Source organism: Corylus avellana, chromosome 8 (assembly GCF_965113065.1).
Source record: "Corylus avellana chromosome 8, dhCorAvel1.hap1.2, whole genome shotgun sequence".
Classification (NCBI taxonomy): Eukaryota; Viridiplantae; Streptophyta; class Magnoliopsida; order Fagales; family Betulaceae; genus Corylus; species Corylus avellana.
In genome coordinates this window covers 3,179,985-3,199,001 of record NC_142497.1, presented here as the reverse complement: position 1 = coordinate 3,199,001, position 19,017 = coordinate 3,179,985, and the positions used below count along the sequence as shown (strand labels likewise).

The 19,017-nt window shown below is 36.3% G+C and overlaps 2 protein-coding genes across 3 annotated transcripts; both read left to right on the top strand.

Moving 5' to 3' along the window:
• Positions 1 to 2,092: 2,092 nt before the first annotated feature.
• Positions 2,093 to 4,094, top strand: LOC132164158 (Phospholipase A2 family protein). The gene is made up of 3 exons (XM_059574594.2): positions 2,093 to 2,184; positions 2,713 to 3,375; positions 3,621 to 4,094. Exons 2-3 carry the CDS (start codon positions 2,781 to 2,783, stop codon positions 3,743 to 3,745), a joined length of 720 nt encoding a protein of 239 aa, XP_059430577.2. The 5' UTR covers positions 2,093 to 2,184; positions 2,713 to 2,780; the 3' UTR covers positions 3,746 to 4,094.
• Positions 4,095 to 7,614: 3,520 nt separating this feature from the next.
• SMG7 (Telomerase activating protein Est1) lies at positions 7,615 to 17,472 on the top strand. Of its 2 annotated transcripts, none has more exons than XM_059573641.2 (8): positions 7,615 to 7,784; positions 10,957 to 11,013; positions 11,251 to 11,859; positions 11,974 to 12,096; positions 13,347 to 13,579; positions 13,691 to 15,647; positions 15,757 to 15,895; positions 16,844 to 17,472. In XM_059573641.2, exons 2-6 carry the CDS (start codon positions 10,957 to 10,959, stop codon positions 15,624 to 15,626), a joined length of 2,958 nt encoding a protein of 985 aa, XP_059429624.2. In that variant the 5' UTR covers positions 7,615 to 7,784; the 3' UTR covers positions 15,627 to 15,647; positions 15,757 to 15,895; positions 16,844 to 17,472. The 2 variants fall into 2 exon arrangements, with proteins under 2 accessions (XP_059429624.2, XP_059429623.2); XM_059573640.2 differs by having other exon boundaries at positions 10,905 to 11,013.
• The last annotated feature ends 1,545 nt before the right edge of the window (positions 17,473 to 19,017 follow it).

Below are 19,017 nucleotides of genomic sequence, written 5' to 3'. Positions count from 1 at the left end.
CTTTCCTGTTTGAGAAAATTTTCTTGTACAAAGCAGTTTATATTATCACCCACTGTTACACAAAAGCCTTGGTTGAAGACAATTTTAAGAATGTCTTGAATTCTCATATTCGACCTTGACGTTTTACTTATTTATATTCTTTGATACCTGCTAAGTTTTGTTTTTTCTGAGCATACCAATTAAGGTTTCTCACTTGCTTGTGCCCTTGTTGCCCTCTCCACCTTTCGCCTTACCTTTCACTCTATGGCCTCCAAACTGAACATTGTGATTTACAGTCTCAGAAACTGCCTAGGTCCTCACCACCTCGACCAGTGCCGATGATGACAACTTCATCGTCGTAGCCCAGTCCATCAACGTGATTGCCACCACCTGTCCTAATCCCGATTTCAACCCCCCACCAAAAAACCACAAGCACGCTTAGATAAATGCTGCCACTACTGCCTCTATGCATGGACTGCTGGCATCGTGAAAATGGTGCACTCTATGCTCAAAAACCCCCCTCGAGGGACCAGACCCTTCGGGGGTGCTCGAGTTGACAACATCATTGTTCATCAACATCAGTGTCCCCGTCATTAGGGGTGAAATTTAAAACCGCCTAACCGCAACCGCTAACCGCTAACCGTTATAACCGTTAACCGCTAACCGTCTAACCGCCTAACCGCTTTGAAAGCGGTTAGTAAAAACCGCTAACCGCCTAGGCGGTTGCGGTTAGCGGTTAGTAGGTTTTGGAAATCCGCTAACCGCTACCCGCTAACCGCTTTTTTTTAAATATAATATATATTTATATATTATATATATATAATAACAATAAGTTGTGAGTTTATGAACTTTTTTTGGTTGATTGAAATGAGCCTCAAGCTTCAAGTTTAACCATATATGTTGGTTTTTTTGGTTGCTTGTGAGTTTATGAATTTGTTTGTGTTTTATTTTATTTCTATGTGTGAGTTTATGAACTTGCTTGTGAGTTTATGTATATGACTACAAGTGAAGTGATGATTTTGTTGTAATTTTATTTGTATATTATATGATGTGTAGATTTGTAGAAGGTGGCCAACAAGATTTTGGTATATAGCAATTTTTAATGCTAAAATGGCCATGGAAAGGGAAAAAAAAAATGTTTAAAATGAGAAAAAAAAAATGTTTAAAGTGAGCCCAAAACCGGCCCAAACCCGGTCCAAACCCGGCCCAAAATTGGTCCAAAGAAAAAAGCCCAAAAAAAGCGGTTAGAAAAAAAGCGGTTATTCCAAAGCGGTTAACCGCTAACCGGGCGGTTAACCGCCTAGGCGGTTAACCGCTACCCGGTTAGCGGAGGCGGTTAGTAAAATTTACTAACCGCCTAGGCGGTTGCGGTTAGCGGTTTTAGCCACTAACCGCTAACCGCAACCGCTATTTCACCCCTACCCGTCATGGTGGCAGAGAAAGGCATTGAAAGAGAGACTATTAACACTTGAAAAAATGTTTTAGGTCGAAACAAGCACAGTTTAACTAACAAAACCAACAAATGTGGTGCAAGTGATTATCTGTTATTTTGTTTGGTCAAAAAAGGGAGGAGGAGATTTTTTGACTCGGTTTAAAAAAGAAAAGAAAAGAAAATTGAGATATTATATAAATGTTTAAGTGGTTACCAAGTGTTGTGCAATCTTATACATTCTATATTGTAGATTTATTTGAGAGGTATTTTTGATATTTTCCTCCTTTTCTTTTTTATTTTTTATTTCTTATTTTATATATTTTATTACCTAAGATTTTAGATGGGCTTCAGTTGACAAGGGCCAAATAAGCCTGTTAGGCCAGGCCACATCTCTAGTCCGCGGTCTCTGAGGTAAATGAGGACAGCCATGCAAAGATGTTTGCTTCTTATTGCCCAATATCTCATTCGTCGATTTAGGGCTTTTGTTTCAAGCTCGTCCAACGGATGGACACCTCGCAGTGATGGGCGGGGGTGGGCCCCTCCCCGTGGCTCACCTCTAGTTTAATTTTTTTTTTTAAAAAAAGATATAAAGAATGGTGATGTGGCTTTCTTTAAAAAAAAAAATTAAGATAAAACGAAAAAAAAGGAGAAAATTGTGTGAGACTTCTCTCCTGAGTGAATCTCTCTCTCTCTCTCTCTGCACTTTGCCTCTCTTCTTTCGACTCATTCTTGTGGACTACTTTCACAGCCAAAAAGTCGATGAACTATAACACGTAAGTTTTCCCCAAATATGGTGATTTCCCGTTTGTGATTTGTTGTCAGTGTTTCTCTGAATCCTCCTTTTCTTATTTGTTTGTATGTTTCGCGTAATATTTCCTTACATACGATCCTTATTTATCATGTTTGGTCTGTTTGATCTCCGAGAAAATGCTGCAAAGTAAAAGAAGACAATTTTTTAGTTTCATTTTTTCTGTTGATTTAAGTTTAAAGCATGTAAAATTCATATTTGTTAGTTTTAGTTGCAATTTCCGTCCTGAACCGTGGAAAATTGAAGTTTCGAGTTCTTCATTTTTGCGCTTTTTGTCTCCGATGTTTTCTCGGCAACCAAGCACAGCTTCGAGAAACAACCTGTTCAAGAAATATATTGTCAAATACTGATGTTCGCTTAACTGTGTCTGTAATTAGGATTGGTTTTCATGGTGTGTAGTAAACCAAGAAAATATGTTGGTTTTTGCTTATTGTTGGTTTTTGCTTATTTCTTGACCCATTCTCTTGATATGGCCTTGCGATTTTGGTGGCAGGTTAACTGCATCTGTAATTGTGTGGTGGTTGGATTTTACAATTTGATGACTTGTTGAATTTCTCGAGGATGAATTTCAACTTTCCTGGTGGTCTCCCATGGCTTAGCGCCCAGCCAAACAATGATTTGTTGACAACCCTTAATTCCAGGAGCGCCCTTATTGAAAAAACTAAGGAAAAAGCTTTTTTGGGTATCAACTTGTGGGGATGGTCCCTGCTTTCATTTTTGCCATGGGCAATCAATTCTGGAGAGAAAATTGGAAGACCAGCTACTATTAATAGAGGATTAAGGAGAAGAGCGCAATCTGTTGGGGTTGTTGACAATGATGGAAAGGTTGTGCCATTGCGCTTCAAACCATATGTCTCTAAGGTTCCATGGCATACAGGCGCAAGAGCATTTCTTTCTCAGTTATTCCCACGTTATGGGCATTATTGTGGACCTAATTGGTCAAGCGGGAAAGATGGGGGGTCTCTAATTTGGGACAAGCGGCCAATTGATTGGCTGGACTTCTGCTGCTACTGCCACGATATTGGTTATGATAGTCATGATCAGGCCGAGCTGCTGAAGGCTGACTTAGCGTTTCTTGAGTGCTTGGAGAAGCCTCATATGAGTACAAAAGGAGATGCTGAGATTGCTTTTCTTTATAAGATGATGTGCATTTCAGGTATTCATTGCATCACAACCTGTTTGCATTGCCTTATGATGAAATACATGACATAGTTTTCTTCTCTTTTTCAAAACAAAAGCGTTAACGAACAACGCAAAACACTCAAAACTACTTTCATCTTTATGTTACATTAAAACACCCTCTAAAAATCATTACCAAACAGAACCCATCACTTTGCCTTTTTTGTTTTTTTTATGCTATTTATTGTTCTGATGGTTGTGTTGTGTCTCCATGAGTGGCAGGTCTCAAGAATATACTAATACCTTATAGAAGCCACCTTGTGAAGCTACAGTTTGGGCAGCCTTTGATTGATTTTGGGTGGCTAAGCAATGTGAGATGGAGAAGTTGGAAGTTTCAGAAAAATTAATTCATACTTCACATGATATTGAATTGAAGCTGATTGTCTTAAAAAAGTATTGGTCATTCTCATTTTCTAGCCCCCTATTTGTTATGAAGTTATCGCAAATCATTGTGCTCTCTAAAATTTGAATATGTGAACCTCCTTTAGACTTTTCTTACCTCAATCCGTATATAATATATGCACTCTATGTTGAAATGTAAAGATGTGAACTCTTATATTGTATATGTGTATGTATGTGGAAAAATCGACCACTTTCTGATTGTTGTTGCCTAAAAGTTGAAGAGATTCAACGTTTAGACCTTGTTATTTATGAATTGTACCAAGCACGACATGTGTTGGAGACGAATTCTTTTCAGTCGGGGGTAATTGACATTTGACAGTGTCATAAACTATCAACTAACCAACTGTCAAGGAAGATGTATAACTGTCAAGAAAGATGCATATAGGGAGAAGTCAAGCCACTTATGTAGATAGCTATTATTTTATTATTTCACCTTTCTGTTGGATTGATATTTTATCTCTAAGCTATTATCGTTATTATTATCTCATCAAAATAAACTAAAACAGTTATTATATGGCAATGAAGAATTTGCATCTAATTTGGTTTCCCTTGGAGATGAGAATTCTATAGACTTTGGTGAGATGCCATTGTCCATTTGCTCTGTTTCTTTCTATTATTATTCTTCTTAAAACCTGTTGCTTTTGTTCTTGGTGGCTGGTGCTGCGTCATTAATTCTCAAAATACCTAAACCCTGTAGCTTTCTGGTATGAACTTGCTTTGGAGCCCAACACAGACCTTAATTATTACAACAATTAAGATCTATTGAGATTGGCCAAATGAATGGCTCGATCCATTGACCAAAAATGGACCGTGTAAAATTGCGCTATTTTTAGAGGTAATCTGGAGGAAAAACTACTTGAAACAACAAGCAAACTTGAGAACTACAACAGAGAAGGGAGTAATGGTAGTGGTTGCCTGGCTGGACTAGAGCCACTGAAGATAAGCACCACAACAATGTCTAACAAGGGAGGTACCCGACGATAAAGACAAAGAGGACACTGGATATGAATCTAAAGATTTTCATAGACAAAAGTGAAGTACCAACTATGAAGACCAAAAGATAGGGAGTAGGTGAGCCAATAAACTACGGCCGAACCAAAAAGGGTAATGATGTTTTTTGTTTTTGTTTTTGCCATTAGAGTTCATAAATATTCTTTTAAGATAAAGTTTTTCCTTTTGGGTTAGAAGAAATTTATTTTAATTTAATCTATTAAATTAACCATTATTCATAGAACTTTTTTAAAAATGCATTTTCCAAAATGCACATATTTTAAAATCATATCAATTTAATAGAATGAAAAACATATATATATATATATATATATTAACCCACTACTTTCAACTTTTACACGCAAAAGTCAAGTCCATGTTCATGATAATTTGAAATTTCCGAGTAGGTTCTTGCCCTCCTTCATTGTCAAGAGACTCTCAAATCAGAGTCTTTGTCAAAATTAAGAAAACAACCATCACTACAATCTACTGTGAATACCAAGAATAAACACAAATTCAAATGATTTTTTCCTTTTTCGTTGGGCAAGAAGAATAAGAACCTAAAAAAAATACTCTTAATGGGAATGATTACAACATCCTCCTAACTAGACAATCCTAACCGTCCAACTAATAATTTTGAACGGTTCTGATCGCAGTAGCCCACGGATTACAAACAACTAGCCAATTGAGTAAGAGCCACGGTTTTCAGCAATGCATGTCTGAATCATATCGCGTGGACCCACTCAATACTCCACAACTGAGTCAGAGGAGTCCTCGATTTTTTTTTATTTATTTATTCAGAAGAGTACTTGAGCTGAGTAAACATACTCTCTTGTGTGGAGCGCAACAACCACCCTTTTGTTTTATTTTTTATTTTTTAAAGAAATTATAATGTGAAGTAGTAAAATTACTAAAAAAGTATGGGAATAGCTGTAAAGCCTCTCGGAGAATGCTGTCAAATATTAATGAAAAACAAAATTCTAGAATACTCTATATTAATTATTAAGTATGGTTTTGAATTTGATCGTGCTCTTTTAACCAAATTGATTCAGGAGTGTGTTAATTTCTTTTATGGCTCTACATTTATTAGTCCAATAAAATCTCAACACCTTTTCATAATAAGAATTGAATGAATTATATCCATTATAAAACATTAGGCTAAAGATGAATCAATCCAATTGATTATTTTAAATTAATTAAACTACAATTTTACGTTATTTTTTAAAAAGTTCAATCTCATTCACTCATAAACAAGCATAAAGCTCAAACAACACATAGCAAAGTTTTGAAACAATCATAGTCGAAGTTACGAAGTTACAAGTGTCAAAGATGACGTATTACATTTCAGACTCAAACAAAATCTGCTAATTTATGACTAATTTTCAAATTAAACAACAGATCTGCGTCAAACAAAGTCAAACCAATGCATAGGTAGCTCTTATTCGTAGGCATTGAAGGCAGATAACTTCAAGGCAAAACTCATTCCCTTCAACCCAAAAGTCATGATAACGTTCACATTCACAACCAGACCAAATCAATTTAATACATTATGCACAATGATTATAGGATGTCCAACAATGAGTAAAAATATAACCAAATTTATATATCTTTTAGAAAAAGTTTGTAACTATTAGTTTTCACTTCAACTAATAGAGTTGATAAGTTGATTTTTTTTTTTTTGGTTGAAAAAATTAGGTTTATCTAACTAATCATACACAAAAGTGATGAATATATCCCACCTTTTTGTTATTCTCTATGGAGTTTGATGAGTTCTCAAGTAATACCTTTATGAATAAAAAAGATTGAGACCCGTGAGACATACCCCCAACAAAAAGACATTAATATTTCTGTCTCTTTGTGTCAAGGACCACTTTTCACTTTGCTATATTGAAGGACAAAACATATATGATAATTAGTTGGAGCTAGGATTGGTAATTAACAAAAAAAAAAAAAAACAGAGTCTAATGACTCAATAAACAACAGAGGAAATTGCTCAGAAAGAAAGAAAAAGAGAACCCAATAAAGAGAAGTTGCATTTCAAAAGTTTTTTTCTACATCTTTTTTACTCCCAAATAAATAAATAAAAATGTAAATGAGGAATAGACGGAGACAAAGTTTTCTTTATCAACCCCATCTGATATATATCGCGTTTTAAGTGGTTTTTCAAAAAAAAAAAGAAAAAAAAAAGAGTCTATTAAACTAATATGTATACATATGCATTTTTAATAAAGTATGTATTTTAATTAGTTCGTAAAAAGCATGCTATAATTAAATGCAGTTTGGACATGTGTCAATTTAATGAATAATGCTACTATTTACACCTATTTATCAATTCCATCTCATATTATTTTAAGTAATTTTTATGTTAACCACTTAAAAAAATAAAAACAAAAGGAGAACATCTTAAAGTACGTCAGGTGTGAAATAAATGTGAAGAGTATTATTAATCTAATTTAATATAATGAATTAAAAAGGAAATTTGAGATAATGAACTTTTTTTCCATCAGGCAAGAAAAAAGCAGAAGATAAAAATACAATTCCAAGTAAATTAACATAAGGATTAAAGAAAAGGAGATTAGCCTAATAAAACGGCGCCGTTCAACCAATAGCCGCCGAAAGCAAAACTATCGGGAGCGTGAACAACGTTCACCGGCGCCTGAAAATAAACAAAACAAAACGAAAAACGGAAATACGAAAAATAAAAGGTCAAGTAAAAAAACAGAAAAAGGCAAAGAAAGATGTGCAAAGGGAACGGTGTCGTTTTATCGATCGCGGCCTTGGATGCAAACCCCGGGTTTGTATACTGTATAAAAGAGGAAAAGAGAACGCACATCGTTGAAATTCTAACCTCATCCCCTATTCGACCCTAATACCAAACACCACACCACCTCTCTCTCTTCTCTCTCTCTTTCTAACCCTAACGAAGACTTTCGTTCTCTTCACAATACGATGCTCTGATCCGAGATATTTTGCTCCCTGGATCCGATTCGCGAGGTTAGTTATTTATTTTGTCATTATTTTGTTTATTGTTATTTTTTTTTGAGATTTTGTATTATTGTGTTGTTTTTGGCAAATTTGGAGCTGATTCGTCTAATTGTTGCCCCGTTTCTGGATGTATTGGATCTGGTTTTCTTTCTCTTATTTTTAATTTTTCTGATTGTCTTTCCTTGGTAAAAATTTCCATTTTTTTGATCAGTGAGGGCCTTTTTTTTTTTTTTTTAATATGTTTTCTTGGGATTCTTTTACTATTTTAGCCTACGTTTAAATGCCGAGAAAGTCGAGGAAACAGTGAAGGAAAGCGGAAAAATATGGAAATATAAATTTGTCTAATTTAGTCGAACATTGTTTCAGGCTTTTTTTGGTTGGGGATCAGAATAGTTGTCTCGGGGTTCAGGTGACAGAAATTGTAAATTCTAGGGTTTTTCTTTTTCGTTTCTTTTCTTTTCTTTTCTCACATCTTCTCAGCAGCCAAACGGAGGGTTTGTGCAAAATTGTGGAAGATGATGTTTACAGGTTTGGGTAGTTGCATTTGATACTACATAGAATTGGGGGTTTGTTTTAAGATTTTGATTTTTCATGTCTGGGGTTTTTAGGTTGAGAAGAAATGATAGAAAATCTCTATGGTGCAGTTGTAGTCATATTGCTATTAGAGTTCTTTAACTGGTCTTCTGTTGTTCTGAATGTTAGATATGGCTTCGTTTTTGCATATACAAGGATCAGAAATTAGTGGTCATATGTTAACTATTTTTATTTGAATTTCCATTGATATTATTTTTAATGATATCTCCTCAACAATAAGTAGATCTCGAGAACCTTTTTTTTTTTTTTTTTGGGTTGGGGGGCGGGGTGGTTATATTTTTCTGCTTTGTTACTGTTGATAAGTCCAATTTCCCTCCTGATTCTATCTTCTCGTTTAGAAATTTCAGGCAAGATGATCTGATTATGAGCCTGCCTTTAGTTTAATGATTGTGATCTGATTAATCATTGTGTAGAAGGAATTGTTAGCATGATTTGGCATTTTAGTCAGAGAGAAATGAACCGACGAGAAGAGGATTAATGAGAAATGAAGTGAAGTTTGTATCATCATTTTTGTTTCGGTCATGGATGGAAAAGTAGAGAATTGTCGGAAAAAAATAGAGGCCCTGTTTGTTGAAAAATGTTTTCACTTTTCAAACATTGAAAAGCATTTCTCAAACAATAGTATGTGGCCCCACCACTAACCACTTTTCTAAACAAACCACAAAACACTTTTTAGAAAACTTCCACACCTTCATGTAGAAATATTGAAAACACATGCTCATTTTTTCCAGGAATGTAGGCTGTCTTGTACCTATATATATATATATATTTCAAAAAAGTAGAGACTAGCGTCCATGAGAGGGGGCCGCTGGATCTGTGTGGCAGTTCCATGGTGGCCTTCAGATTTTCTTGTTAGCCGCCTTTGTGGCTGCTGATTTGGATGGCAGACAGCCAGACACCATGGTGTTTGCCACCAAATCTACATGGTGACAACCACAGTTGCCAAGTGGCGGCCACCCTTGGAGGCCAGTCCCCACTAGGCCCAAATTTTTTTTTTGCTTTTTTTTTTTTTTTTTCTATTTTGTTGAAAATACTTATGTCTGTAAGCAGCACGTTATTGTGGTTGAGTGGTAATGTTTATGTAGAAGGGATGGGGAGTTTTTGGAATATATTTTGCTTCATTGTGAGGTTGCTTGTGCAATTTGGACTTGATTTGGGTTGTCTTGGTTCATGCCTAGACGAGCAGTTGATTTTTATGCTGGCAACACTTGGGATGCTGCTGTGTGGAAGGTGGTGTCTTCGTGCTTTTTTTCGTGTCCATGGAAGAAAATGAATAATATAAGTTTTGAGGACTGTGAGAAGACTTTGGAGGAGATTAAGTCTCTACTTTTCAATATATTTTATCTTTGGACACTTGCTTATGTTTATCCTTTGGTGATTAGTTATCGTGATTTCCTTCCTTTTTTTTGCCTCTACTAGTTAGGTGGCTTCTCTTGCATAATTCCTATGTACTTTGGGCAACTTACGCTTATAATGATGAGTAATGTTACACACTCCCACTTCTATACTCCTTTACGTGGCTTTTACAATTATTATTGGATGAAAATTCAATAATAATCTATCATAACTCCAATGGTGATTTTAAAAGCTACGTCAGAGACTGTGAGAGTCGAGTGGAGGAGTGAGAGTGTGTGTAGCATTACTCTTTAATAATATTTCGATTACTTATAAAAAAAATACTTAGTTTTTTGCTTTTCACAAACACTTCTTAGTTTAGTAGAATTTTTTATGAACCCTACAAACTACACGTTTCAAATGTGGCTCCCACCAAAAACACTTCTCAGTTTTTACTTCTTCAGAAACTCTTTTCAAAATCCAAAACCCAACCACTTCTCATTGTTAGACTCCATCCCTCACAGATGACATGTGGCGGCGGCCACATTAGGACCAATTCTGTTTTTGTTTTTTGGCATTTTTGAAAATAATTCTCAGTTGTTTTTCGCTTTTCAAAAACACTTTTCAGTTTACTAAATAGATTTTTTATGTACTCCACAGACAACACTTTCAAATGTGGCTCCCACCGAAAATACTTCTAAATTTTCATTCTTTCAGAAAAACTTTTTAAAATTCAAAACACTTTTCAAAAACTTTACCAAGCAAGCTCAGTCTGCGAAGCTTTGTTATAATTAATTTGCACAATATGCTTTAATTGTTGTATATGGCTCACCAAATCCAACCAATTTTGGGTGGAATTATATTGGGGCCTTTTCCTTTCCTCTCCTTTTAATTTTGTCCTCATTACAATATCCAAACATGAGAAGTGATTAAATATGTTACCTGTCTTGCTTCTGTTCCATTCACTTCTCTGAATCCAAATGCTCTGTACCTCTAAATGAGGAAAAGTTAAAAAATTTGATTTTGTTTGTCATGGATGTTGTCAGCTAGTGAGAATCTGTTTTGCTGTATTTGGTTTGGTGTGGATTGTTTCACATGTGACTGTTCTTCACTTTCTTTAATCTTCTTTTTATTGAAAAGCTGTAGTATTTTCTTGTTCATCTTTAGATTGATGATTGCGCGCCTGTAAATATTCTGCAGATTAATGCTGTTTGAAGTAGGATAGCATATTAAATGGATGATGATTGTACAGATGGATAAAATGTCTGCTCCTTCTTCAAGGGAGCGTGCCCAACGCCTTTATGAGAAGGTATTTATTTTTTTCCTCATTAAAATTGGGCTTTTTCATTCTAGTTATGGGGCTTGGCTTGTCCATTAAGCTAAACTAGTTTGTGGTAGTAAAAATTTCGTTGGAATTTTCACTTGTAGGACACCCTCTCTCTCTCTCTCTCTCTCCGTGTGTGTGTATGTGCGTGCCTGCGTGTGTGTCTAATATCTATATTTTTCCCCTAAATATCTATTTTTTAAGATCATGTCTGTTGTGCAGAACATGGAATTGGAGAATAGGCGTCGGAGGTCAGCCCAGGCACGAGTCCCATCAGACCCCAATGCCTGGCAACAGATGCGTGAGAATTATGAAGCGATAATTCTTGAGGATCATGCTTTCACTGAGCAGCACAACATTGAATATGCTCTATGGCAGTTGCATTACAAGCGAATTGAGGAATTGAGAGCACACTTCAGTGCTGCTCTAACTTCTGCAGGTTCAAACACATCTCAGGGTGTGAAGGGCCCTACACGACCTGATCGAGTTACAAAAATAAGACTGCAATTCAAAACCTTTCTTTCAGAGGCAACTGGGTTTTACCATGATCTCATTCTAAAAATCAGAGCGAAGTATGGGCTCCCTTTGGGTGGTTATTTCTCTGAGGATACAGAGAACCAAATTGTTACAGAGAAAGATGGGAAGAAATCTGCTGAAATGAAGAAAGGTCTGATATCTTGTCATCGTTGTTTGATATACTTGGGTGACCTTGCACGTTACAAAGGATTATATGGGGAGGGTGACTCCAAAAGTCGGGAGTTTGCGGCAGCTTCAAGTTACTACTTGGAGGCTGCATCTCTTTGGCCATCAAGTGGGAATCCCCATCATCAGGTTTTTCTCTTTATTTTTATGTTTTCCAAATCTATTCTCTGTATATGGTGGATTTTAAGTTATATTGTGATTTTGATCTGTCATTGTGACAAATTCTCTCGGTTATTATCTCAGCTTGCCATATTGGCTTCATATTCTGGGGATGAGCTGGTGGCTGTTTATCGATATTTTCGGAGTCTGGCAGTGAATAGTCCCTTTCCAACTGCGAGAGATAACTTGATTGTTGCGTTTGAGAAGGTATAATGTTTGAATTTGTTTGTCAGGGAAATATATATGATAAACCTGAGATGAGGCTTGTTCGCGGAGTGTGGTATTGTATGTCTGCTGGTTTATCATATGTTTTTTTAATCTTATCTGCATACAATTATGTTGTGTTTTGTAGACTCAACAGCTTGCTGTTATACATTTTTCATCTGATTTATTAGTCTTTTAGATTAGATACTGATTTAGTGTATGAAATGCTTCTCTTATTATGGAACTATGAAAGCTGAGTACTTTTTTTATAAAGATGGAAATGAGGGCTGTTTTCGTTTTCTGTTTGATGTTCTTGAATATGTGAATCACGTAACATCAGTTGGATAATTATGAGCATGTTTGTGGGTTTGGAATCTAATTCACTATCTTGGTTGGAAGGCAATACTCATTCAAAAACTTGATATGGGATAATTTGAGAACTCAACTCAACTAAACCTTAATCCCAACTGAACGGGCTTCCTTACATGGATCCTTTTACATCATATAAGATCCATTTGGAAATTATATAGGACCAAAGTATGATATAGGCAGAGTTATAGTGTCTTAAAATCAGGTTACAAAATATGAGTAATGTTATTTGGTAGATTGTTATATGATTGCCTTCCATATAATTGGGATGTTGTGACAGTGAATATCAGCCTTTTGGATTAGTACAGGAGTTGACTTTTACTGGCACGTCATTCCAGTTGTATGACAGTCATATAACAGTCTACTAAATAGCATTTCTCTACAAATATACATGTAATGCATATATTAATTGCAAATATGTATGTATATAAACAGGAAAATATGATATTTTTGCTTCAATGCTTAGATTTCTCAATGTAATTGTCAATCTTTGATCTATAAAATAGATCAAAGAAATACGCTTCAGTTGAATTACACATTGCTGATTGTTTCATAATCAAAGTCTATTACCAATCTCCCTTTATTTGCCCCATGGAAAAAATAAACAGGCAGTATTATTATAACTCCTTAGATCATGTTAAGTGGTGGTTAAGTGAATTGTTTGATGACTTTTACTGAAGTTGGGCGCTGTGGACTCTCAAGCAACCTATATGTTTGGTCATGTCTTTGCCAAAGTAAAAGCTATTTTCAGTTTATGCTTCTGTCATGAGTCATAATTTCTTATCCCATAAGAGAAATCCTTTAGTATTTAGCTTAGCATATGCTTCTCTTTTGTATTTTTTTTTTTTTATATATATTTTTTTTTTTATTTTCATTCTTGGCAGAATCGTCAGAGTTACTCTCAACTGCCTGAGGATGTTAAAGCTTCTGTGGTCAAGGAGTCACCTGTGCGGTTGACTGGCAAGGGAAGAGGGAAAGGGGATACTAAATTTGCATCAAAAGATACTAACTCAGAAGGCAGCCAGGTTAAGGAGAGAGCATCTACTTTGCCCGAGACATATAAATCCTTTTGCATCCGTTTTGTTCGTCTGAATGGCATTCTTTTCACACGCACAAGGTATTTCATCTAGAACCTTTACTAATTTGGGAATATAATTGACCAAGCACTGTGGACTGATTCTCTCTCTCTCTCTCTTTCCTCTTTGGTTTTCTGGCTTTATATTTCTAGCCTGGAAACATTTGCAGAAGTTCACTCGTTGGTTAGTGGTGGTTTGCGTGAGCTTCTGTCTTCTGGGCCAGAAGAAGAGCTGAATTTTGGTGCTGATGCCATTGAGAATGGACTTCTCATTGTTAGACTTATCTCCATTCTTATATTCACAATTCATAATGTAAAAAGGGAGACAGAAGGTCAGACATATTCAGAGATTGTACAACGTGCTGTTCTACTTCAGAATGCCTTTACTGCAGTTTTTGAGTTGATGGGGCACATATTGGAGAGATGTGTGCAGCTGCATTATCTTTCTTCAAGTTACCTCTTGCCTGGCATTCTTGTGTTTGTAGAATGGTTGGCGTGTTGTCCTGATGTTGCGGCAGGGAGCGAGGCGGACGAAAAACAGGAAAGTGTTAGATCAAAATTTTGGAAAAATTGCATATCTTTCCTGAATAAGCTCTTGTCCAATGAGCCGATGTCTATTGATGATGGTGAAGATGAGACTTTCTTTAATAACACCAGGTATGAAGAAGGGGAAACTGAAAACCGACTTGCTTTGTGGGAGGACTTTGAGTTAAGAGGATTCTTGCCACTTCTTCCTGCACAAACCATTTTGGATTTTTCGAGGAAGCACTCCTTTGGAGGTGAGGGAAATAAAGAAAAACTGGCCCGTGTTAAAAGGATTTTAGCAGCAGGGAAGGCTCTAGCAAATATGGTTAGGGTCGATCAAGAAACAATACATTTTGATTCAAAGGCCAAGAAATTTGTTATTGGTATTGAGCCTCAAATCTTAGATGATTGCGTGTTTACAACCACCTATGCAGGCATGCCTAATACGAATGGTATGTTGTATGAAAATCAGATGGAGAAAACAAAGAATTTGGGCATCCTGCAGCCAAATCCTGAGCTATACATGGAAGGAGAAGAGGAGGACGAGGTAATAGTTTTTAAGCCAACAGTGGCTGAGAGGAGAACTGATGTGATTGGTTTGAAATGGGACCCGTATGAGGGCCTGGAGCCTGGTCAAAATGCTTCAGCAGGTGATCTTAAATTTCTTGGTGGTTCTGTTTCAGCCCCTCTAGGTAATCTCCGGCAGCAGATTGCTCTTGATGTGGATTCACAAGTGCCGACCTCTGTTGGTAATATGGTCCCACAGCATCTCCAACCTATTCAATCTCATGCTTCGAAGTGGTCAGTGGAAGAGGAAGCTCTTCTTGCTAATGGCTTGAAAGGTCTAAGGTTTGTGGAGAATGGGCACATAATGAAATCTGAACAAGATTTTGGCATATCAACTCCTGCACTTTCAGCGTCCATCCAGCAAGCTGTCAGTGCTAATACTAGTGGTATGTCTTACAGTTATACAAAAGCTCCAGAAGCTGTGACTCTTGCTTTTACATCATCTCGGGCCATGCCTGACAATTTGGCTGTGAAGACCTCATCAGCATTGCCAGCAGGATTGCGAAAGAATCCAGTTAGTCGGCCTGTTAGGCACATTGGGCCTCCCCCTGGTTTTAGCCCTGTTCGCTCTAAGCAAGTGAATGAATCCATTTCTGGTTTAGACTTGGTAAGTGGTAATCCATTGATGGATGATTATAGCTGGTTGGATGGATATCAGTTGCCATCATCAACGAACAGCCCTGGGCCAAATGGGCCAAATGGGCCAAATAGTTCCGTCAATCACCCATCTTATTCAAACCCCCAGCCCATCAGTATCAGCAATGGCTTTAGTGGGACAGTCAGCTTTCCATTTCCTGGAAAACAAGTTCCAACCATACCCTTCTCAATGGAAAAACAAAATGGCTGGCAAGAATACCAGACACTTGAGCAGCTAAATCTACACAATGAACAGCAGTTGCAGCAGCAGCATCAACTCATCAATGGAAATCAGCACTTTACTCCATTGCCTGATCAATATCCAGGACAATCTGTCTGGACAGGTCGTTACTTCGTGTGACGTCAAATGAGAGTATAGGTGGTAAGATCAAATTTCCTATACTTCAATGGTTGGCAATTACTCTACTGGTATTACAAGTGACTATTATAGTGAGAAACTTGTTCTGGCCTAACAAACTATCATTCCTCAGGTCCTCGAGAATGATTCTGGTGTATGTAATGCATCCTTTTGCTACCAACTTTAAACTCCAACTTTGCAGCCTTGACAATGTTGATTTTGTTGGAGCATGGGTGGCATTGGCTTTCGTGCAGGCACTTGCTACTACACAAGTGAGTTTTTATCCTATCAAATAGTTGCACATACGTCATTTACATATGCTTCTCTGCATGTGTTTTGTGTCTCTGTTGGTAATGTGTATCTACACTGCTTCCTGTTTGTGTGGGAAGGTCCGTTTTTAACTTTTTATCATTCCTTCTCTTGTCTGGGTTTCTGTTGTGCATTGTTCCAACTATATCTGTTTTTCTTTGGTGAGTCTCAATCCCGGATTATCAGTGGGAACAAGCACATTAACGTTTGAGTTGGTTGATATTTAGTGTTAGTAGTTATGTTACTTTTATATCTGTTATGCATTAGCACGTAGCCTTTAATTCCTAGATTCTCTTAGGTTAGGTATTGGGTCTTTCTCTTATGCACGTGAGCAATATCAAGTTCCTGGGCCAGCTTCTGTTCATTAGAGCCTTTGATCTGATTGATTACTTAGTAATCAATAGACTCCTGATGCGGACTTAACTAGCTGCTCTTGTGGTACACAATATGACTAGACATTTTGTTTAACATATCAACCGCGTTGAGTTTGGAGCTTTCAAAAGCAGAAACCTTTTCAAGAGATATCCAAGTCTTGAAGAATAGTTTTATATGGGATATTCAGACATTATAATTAATCATTTCATTGGTTGGCTTGCTTGTATGCGTCAAAGGGCAAGATAATGTGTGGCAGATACTTGCTAATTTCACTTCACTTCATGTTTCTACTTGTTACTGCCCTTTATCTATCATACCCACTTCAATTATGGTCACGTAGAACCAAAAGATTTTGAAAAAGTATCTCATTTTTGCTAGGTGATATGAATTCACCAAATACAGATAATATTGCCATCCCTGTTGGCTAATTTGATTCATCTTCTTTCAGTAGTTTCTGTATGCTTGTTTCAATTTTTTATTTTTTTTTGGGGAGTGATGTGATACTATTTGTACATTTGGTTTGTTATGTTGTACAGATTTCATCGAGCTCTTGAGCCTGGAGGAAGAAATATGAAACATCCACTATGATTTGAAGTTTGTAAGAAGTAAATGCTTTGTCTGGTTACTTGGGATGGATAGAACGTGTTAGTACGATCATCTGTTGGTTTTGGGCATTTCGTCTCAGGCAATTGGTGGAATATAGATGTGCTCCCATTCTACTCAACTGTTATGACAGTATAGCTGTCAAAAACACTGTTACTGTCTTCAGCTGGCAGCAGATAAATATATATAAAGAGTAAATGCTACTTGACAAGTTCTTTGCTATGAAGCTTTGGATAGGCTCCATTTGATTCGGGAAGGTTGCTGGGTATCAGCAAGTTGGATGGTGGGAAACATGGTGAAGAGTATATTTGGGTGAGTGCAAGTGTGATGTGTAATGGTCGTTGCTTCTGGATCAAAGACTTGTTATATTGTTACTATGCTCTACTTACTTGGTGGTTATATATGGGTGAGTATATGATAGGTGATGATATAATAGCATTTTGGTGAAGTCGGGCTTGACTCGAACTTTTTTTTTTTTTTTTTATTTTCTGATGAAATAATCTCTCTGGAATATGCCTCTTATGTTAAAAGTCGTATTATATCTGAGATAAGATTTGGTTTATTTACGCCTTGTGGCTTTTTAGTTTATTTTAAACTAGTAGGATTTCTAGGTGCTACGCATGTGGTGTTTTTGACAATATTCTGCCTAGAGTTAGTCTATTTATTAGACTATTACAACCGGATGATATGACAGTAAAAATTAGTTCTTAGATTAGTACCCCTATATATATAGTCTACTTAAATCCTGTTTCTTGCCCCCTATCAATTATGCTGTCAAATCTTGATTATCCTGATTACTATCTATAGCACTTTAAGATATTGATTTTCAGTAGGTAAAGGGTTATTTTGGTCGTGTCCATGGAAGGCAAAAGGTACGTCACTAAACAATTTAAATGGGTGGGAAGTTTACGTGGTAGTGTGCTTCCATTATATTTCCCAATCATTAAAAGTTAGGGATAAGGTATAAAAGAGCGGAGAAGGGAATGACAGCAAAGGGATATGCTACAAGAGAATAACACGGTGCCCAATAAGTGACCCATGCTGTCAACATTGTTACTTTTTTAAGAGTTCCGTTTGCTATTTGCACTGTTTTTGTTGTTTTGTTTTTTTTTGGGTTCTCTATAAATGGCTTTTCTTTTAATAATTTACAATACTTCTTCCTACTGTGTTGAAAAAGATTAGTATTTCAATCTTCAATTTTTGTAAAAAAAAAAAAAAAAAAATTGAAACTAAACTGCCTCCCACAAAAAGTGAAATTCATTGGTGAAATGGGGAGGGAAATGGCCATTATCATTGTTTCTTGCCTGAGTGTCTGGATTAATACCGAGGAACTTTTGTCCTTAATGAGTAGCTCAATCAGCAGTAGACTACGCCTCATAAAGCGGATGTTACTAATTTGAATTTTCGTTCTCCCTTCTCCTGTGTGAACATATCAAAAAAAAAAAAAATACTGAAAAACTTTTTACTAAAATAGTTCCTCAGTGTAACGCCTTCAATAATTTTCTCATTTAATTATTGTCTGTCCCAGTTGCTTAACATCTTATATTATACTATAGACAAAGATGAATTTATTTATGCAACAACGATGATTTGCTTTTATTTATTTATATTTTAGCAAAGATAATGGTCTATTGCAAACACCATAAAGTCAAGAGTTTAACATTAAAGGAAAAAAGAATAAAAGAATAGAGAGGATATATTATATATCCAAGTCCAACCTCGTCTGAACATGAAGAAAACCGAGTGCAAATCAGAGGGCTGGCATTGAGAATGGTCGCACTCAGCATGCCATAGGGGGAGCTTGTGCCTCTCATTTTCAAATACTACTTTTGTGGTGGTTACCAGCTAATGTTCAAACAACAAATGGACATAGTTCATCTTTATTACCGCCATTTTCTACTTGTCTTTGCACTTGATCACTTCAAGGCTGTCAACTTATTTAAAGGAAGGACAAAAAGATAATATATATATATAGTAAGCCTTTAAAAAGTGTAAAGATAAGAAGGAGGTGATGATTCGGACTCTACAAAAATAAATTGACGTGATAGTTTATGTAAATTTACATGATACTTATTATATGTACATATAAATTGATGTGACAGTTTAA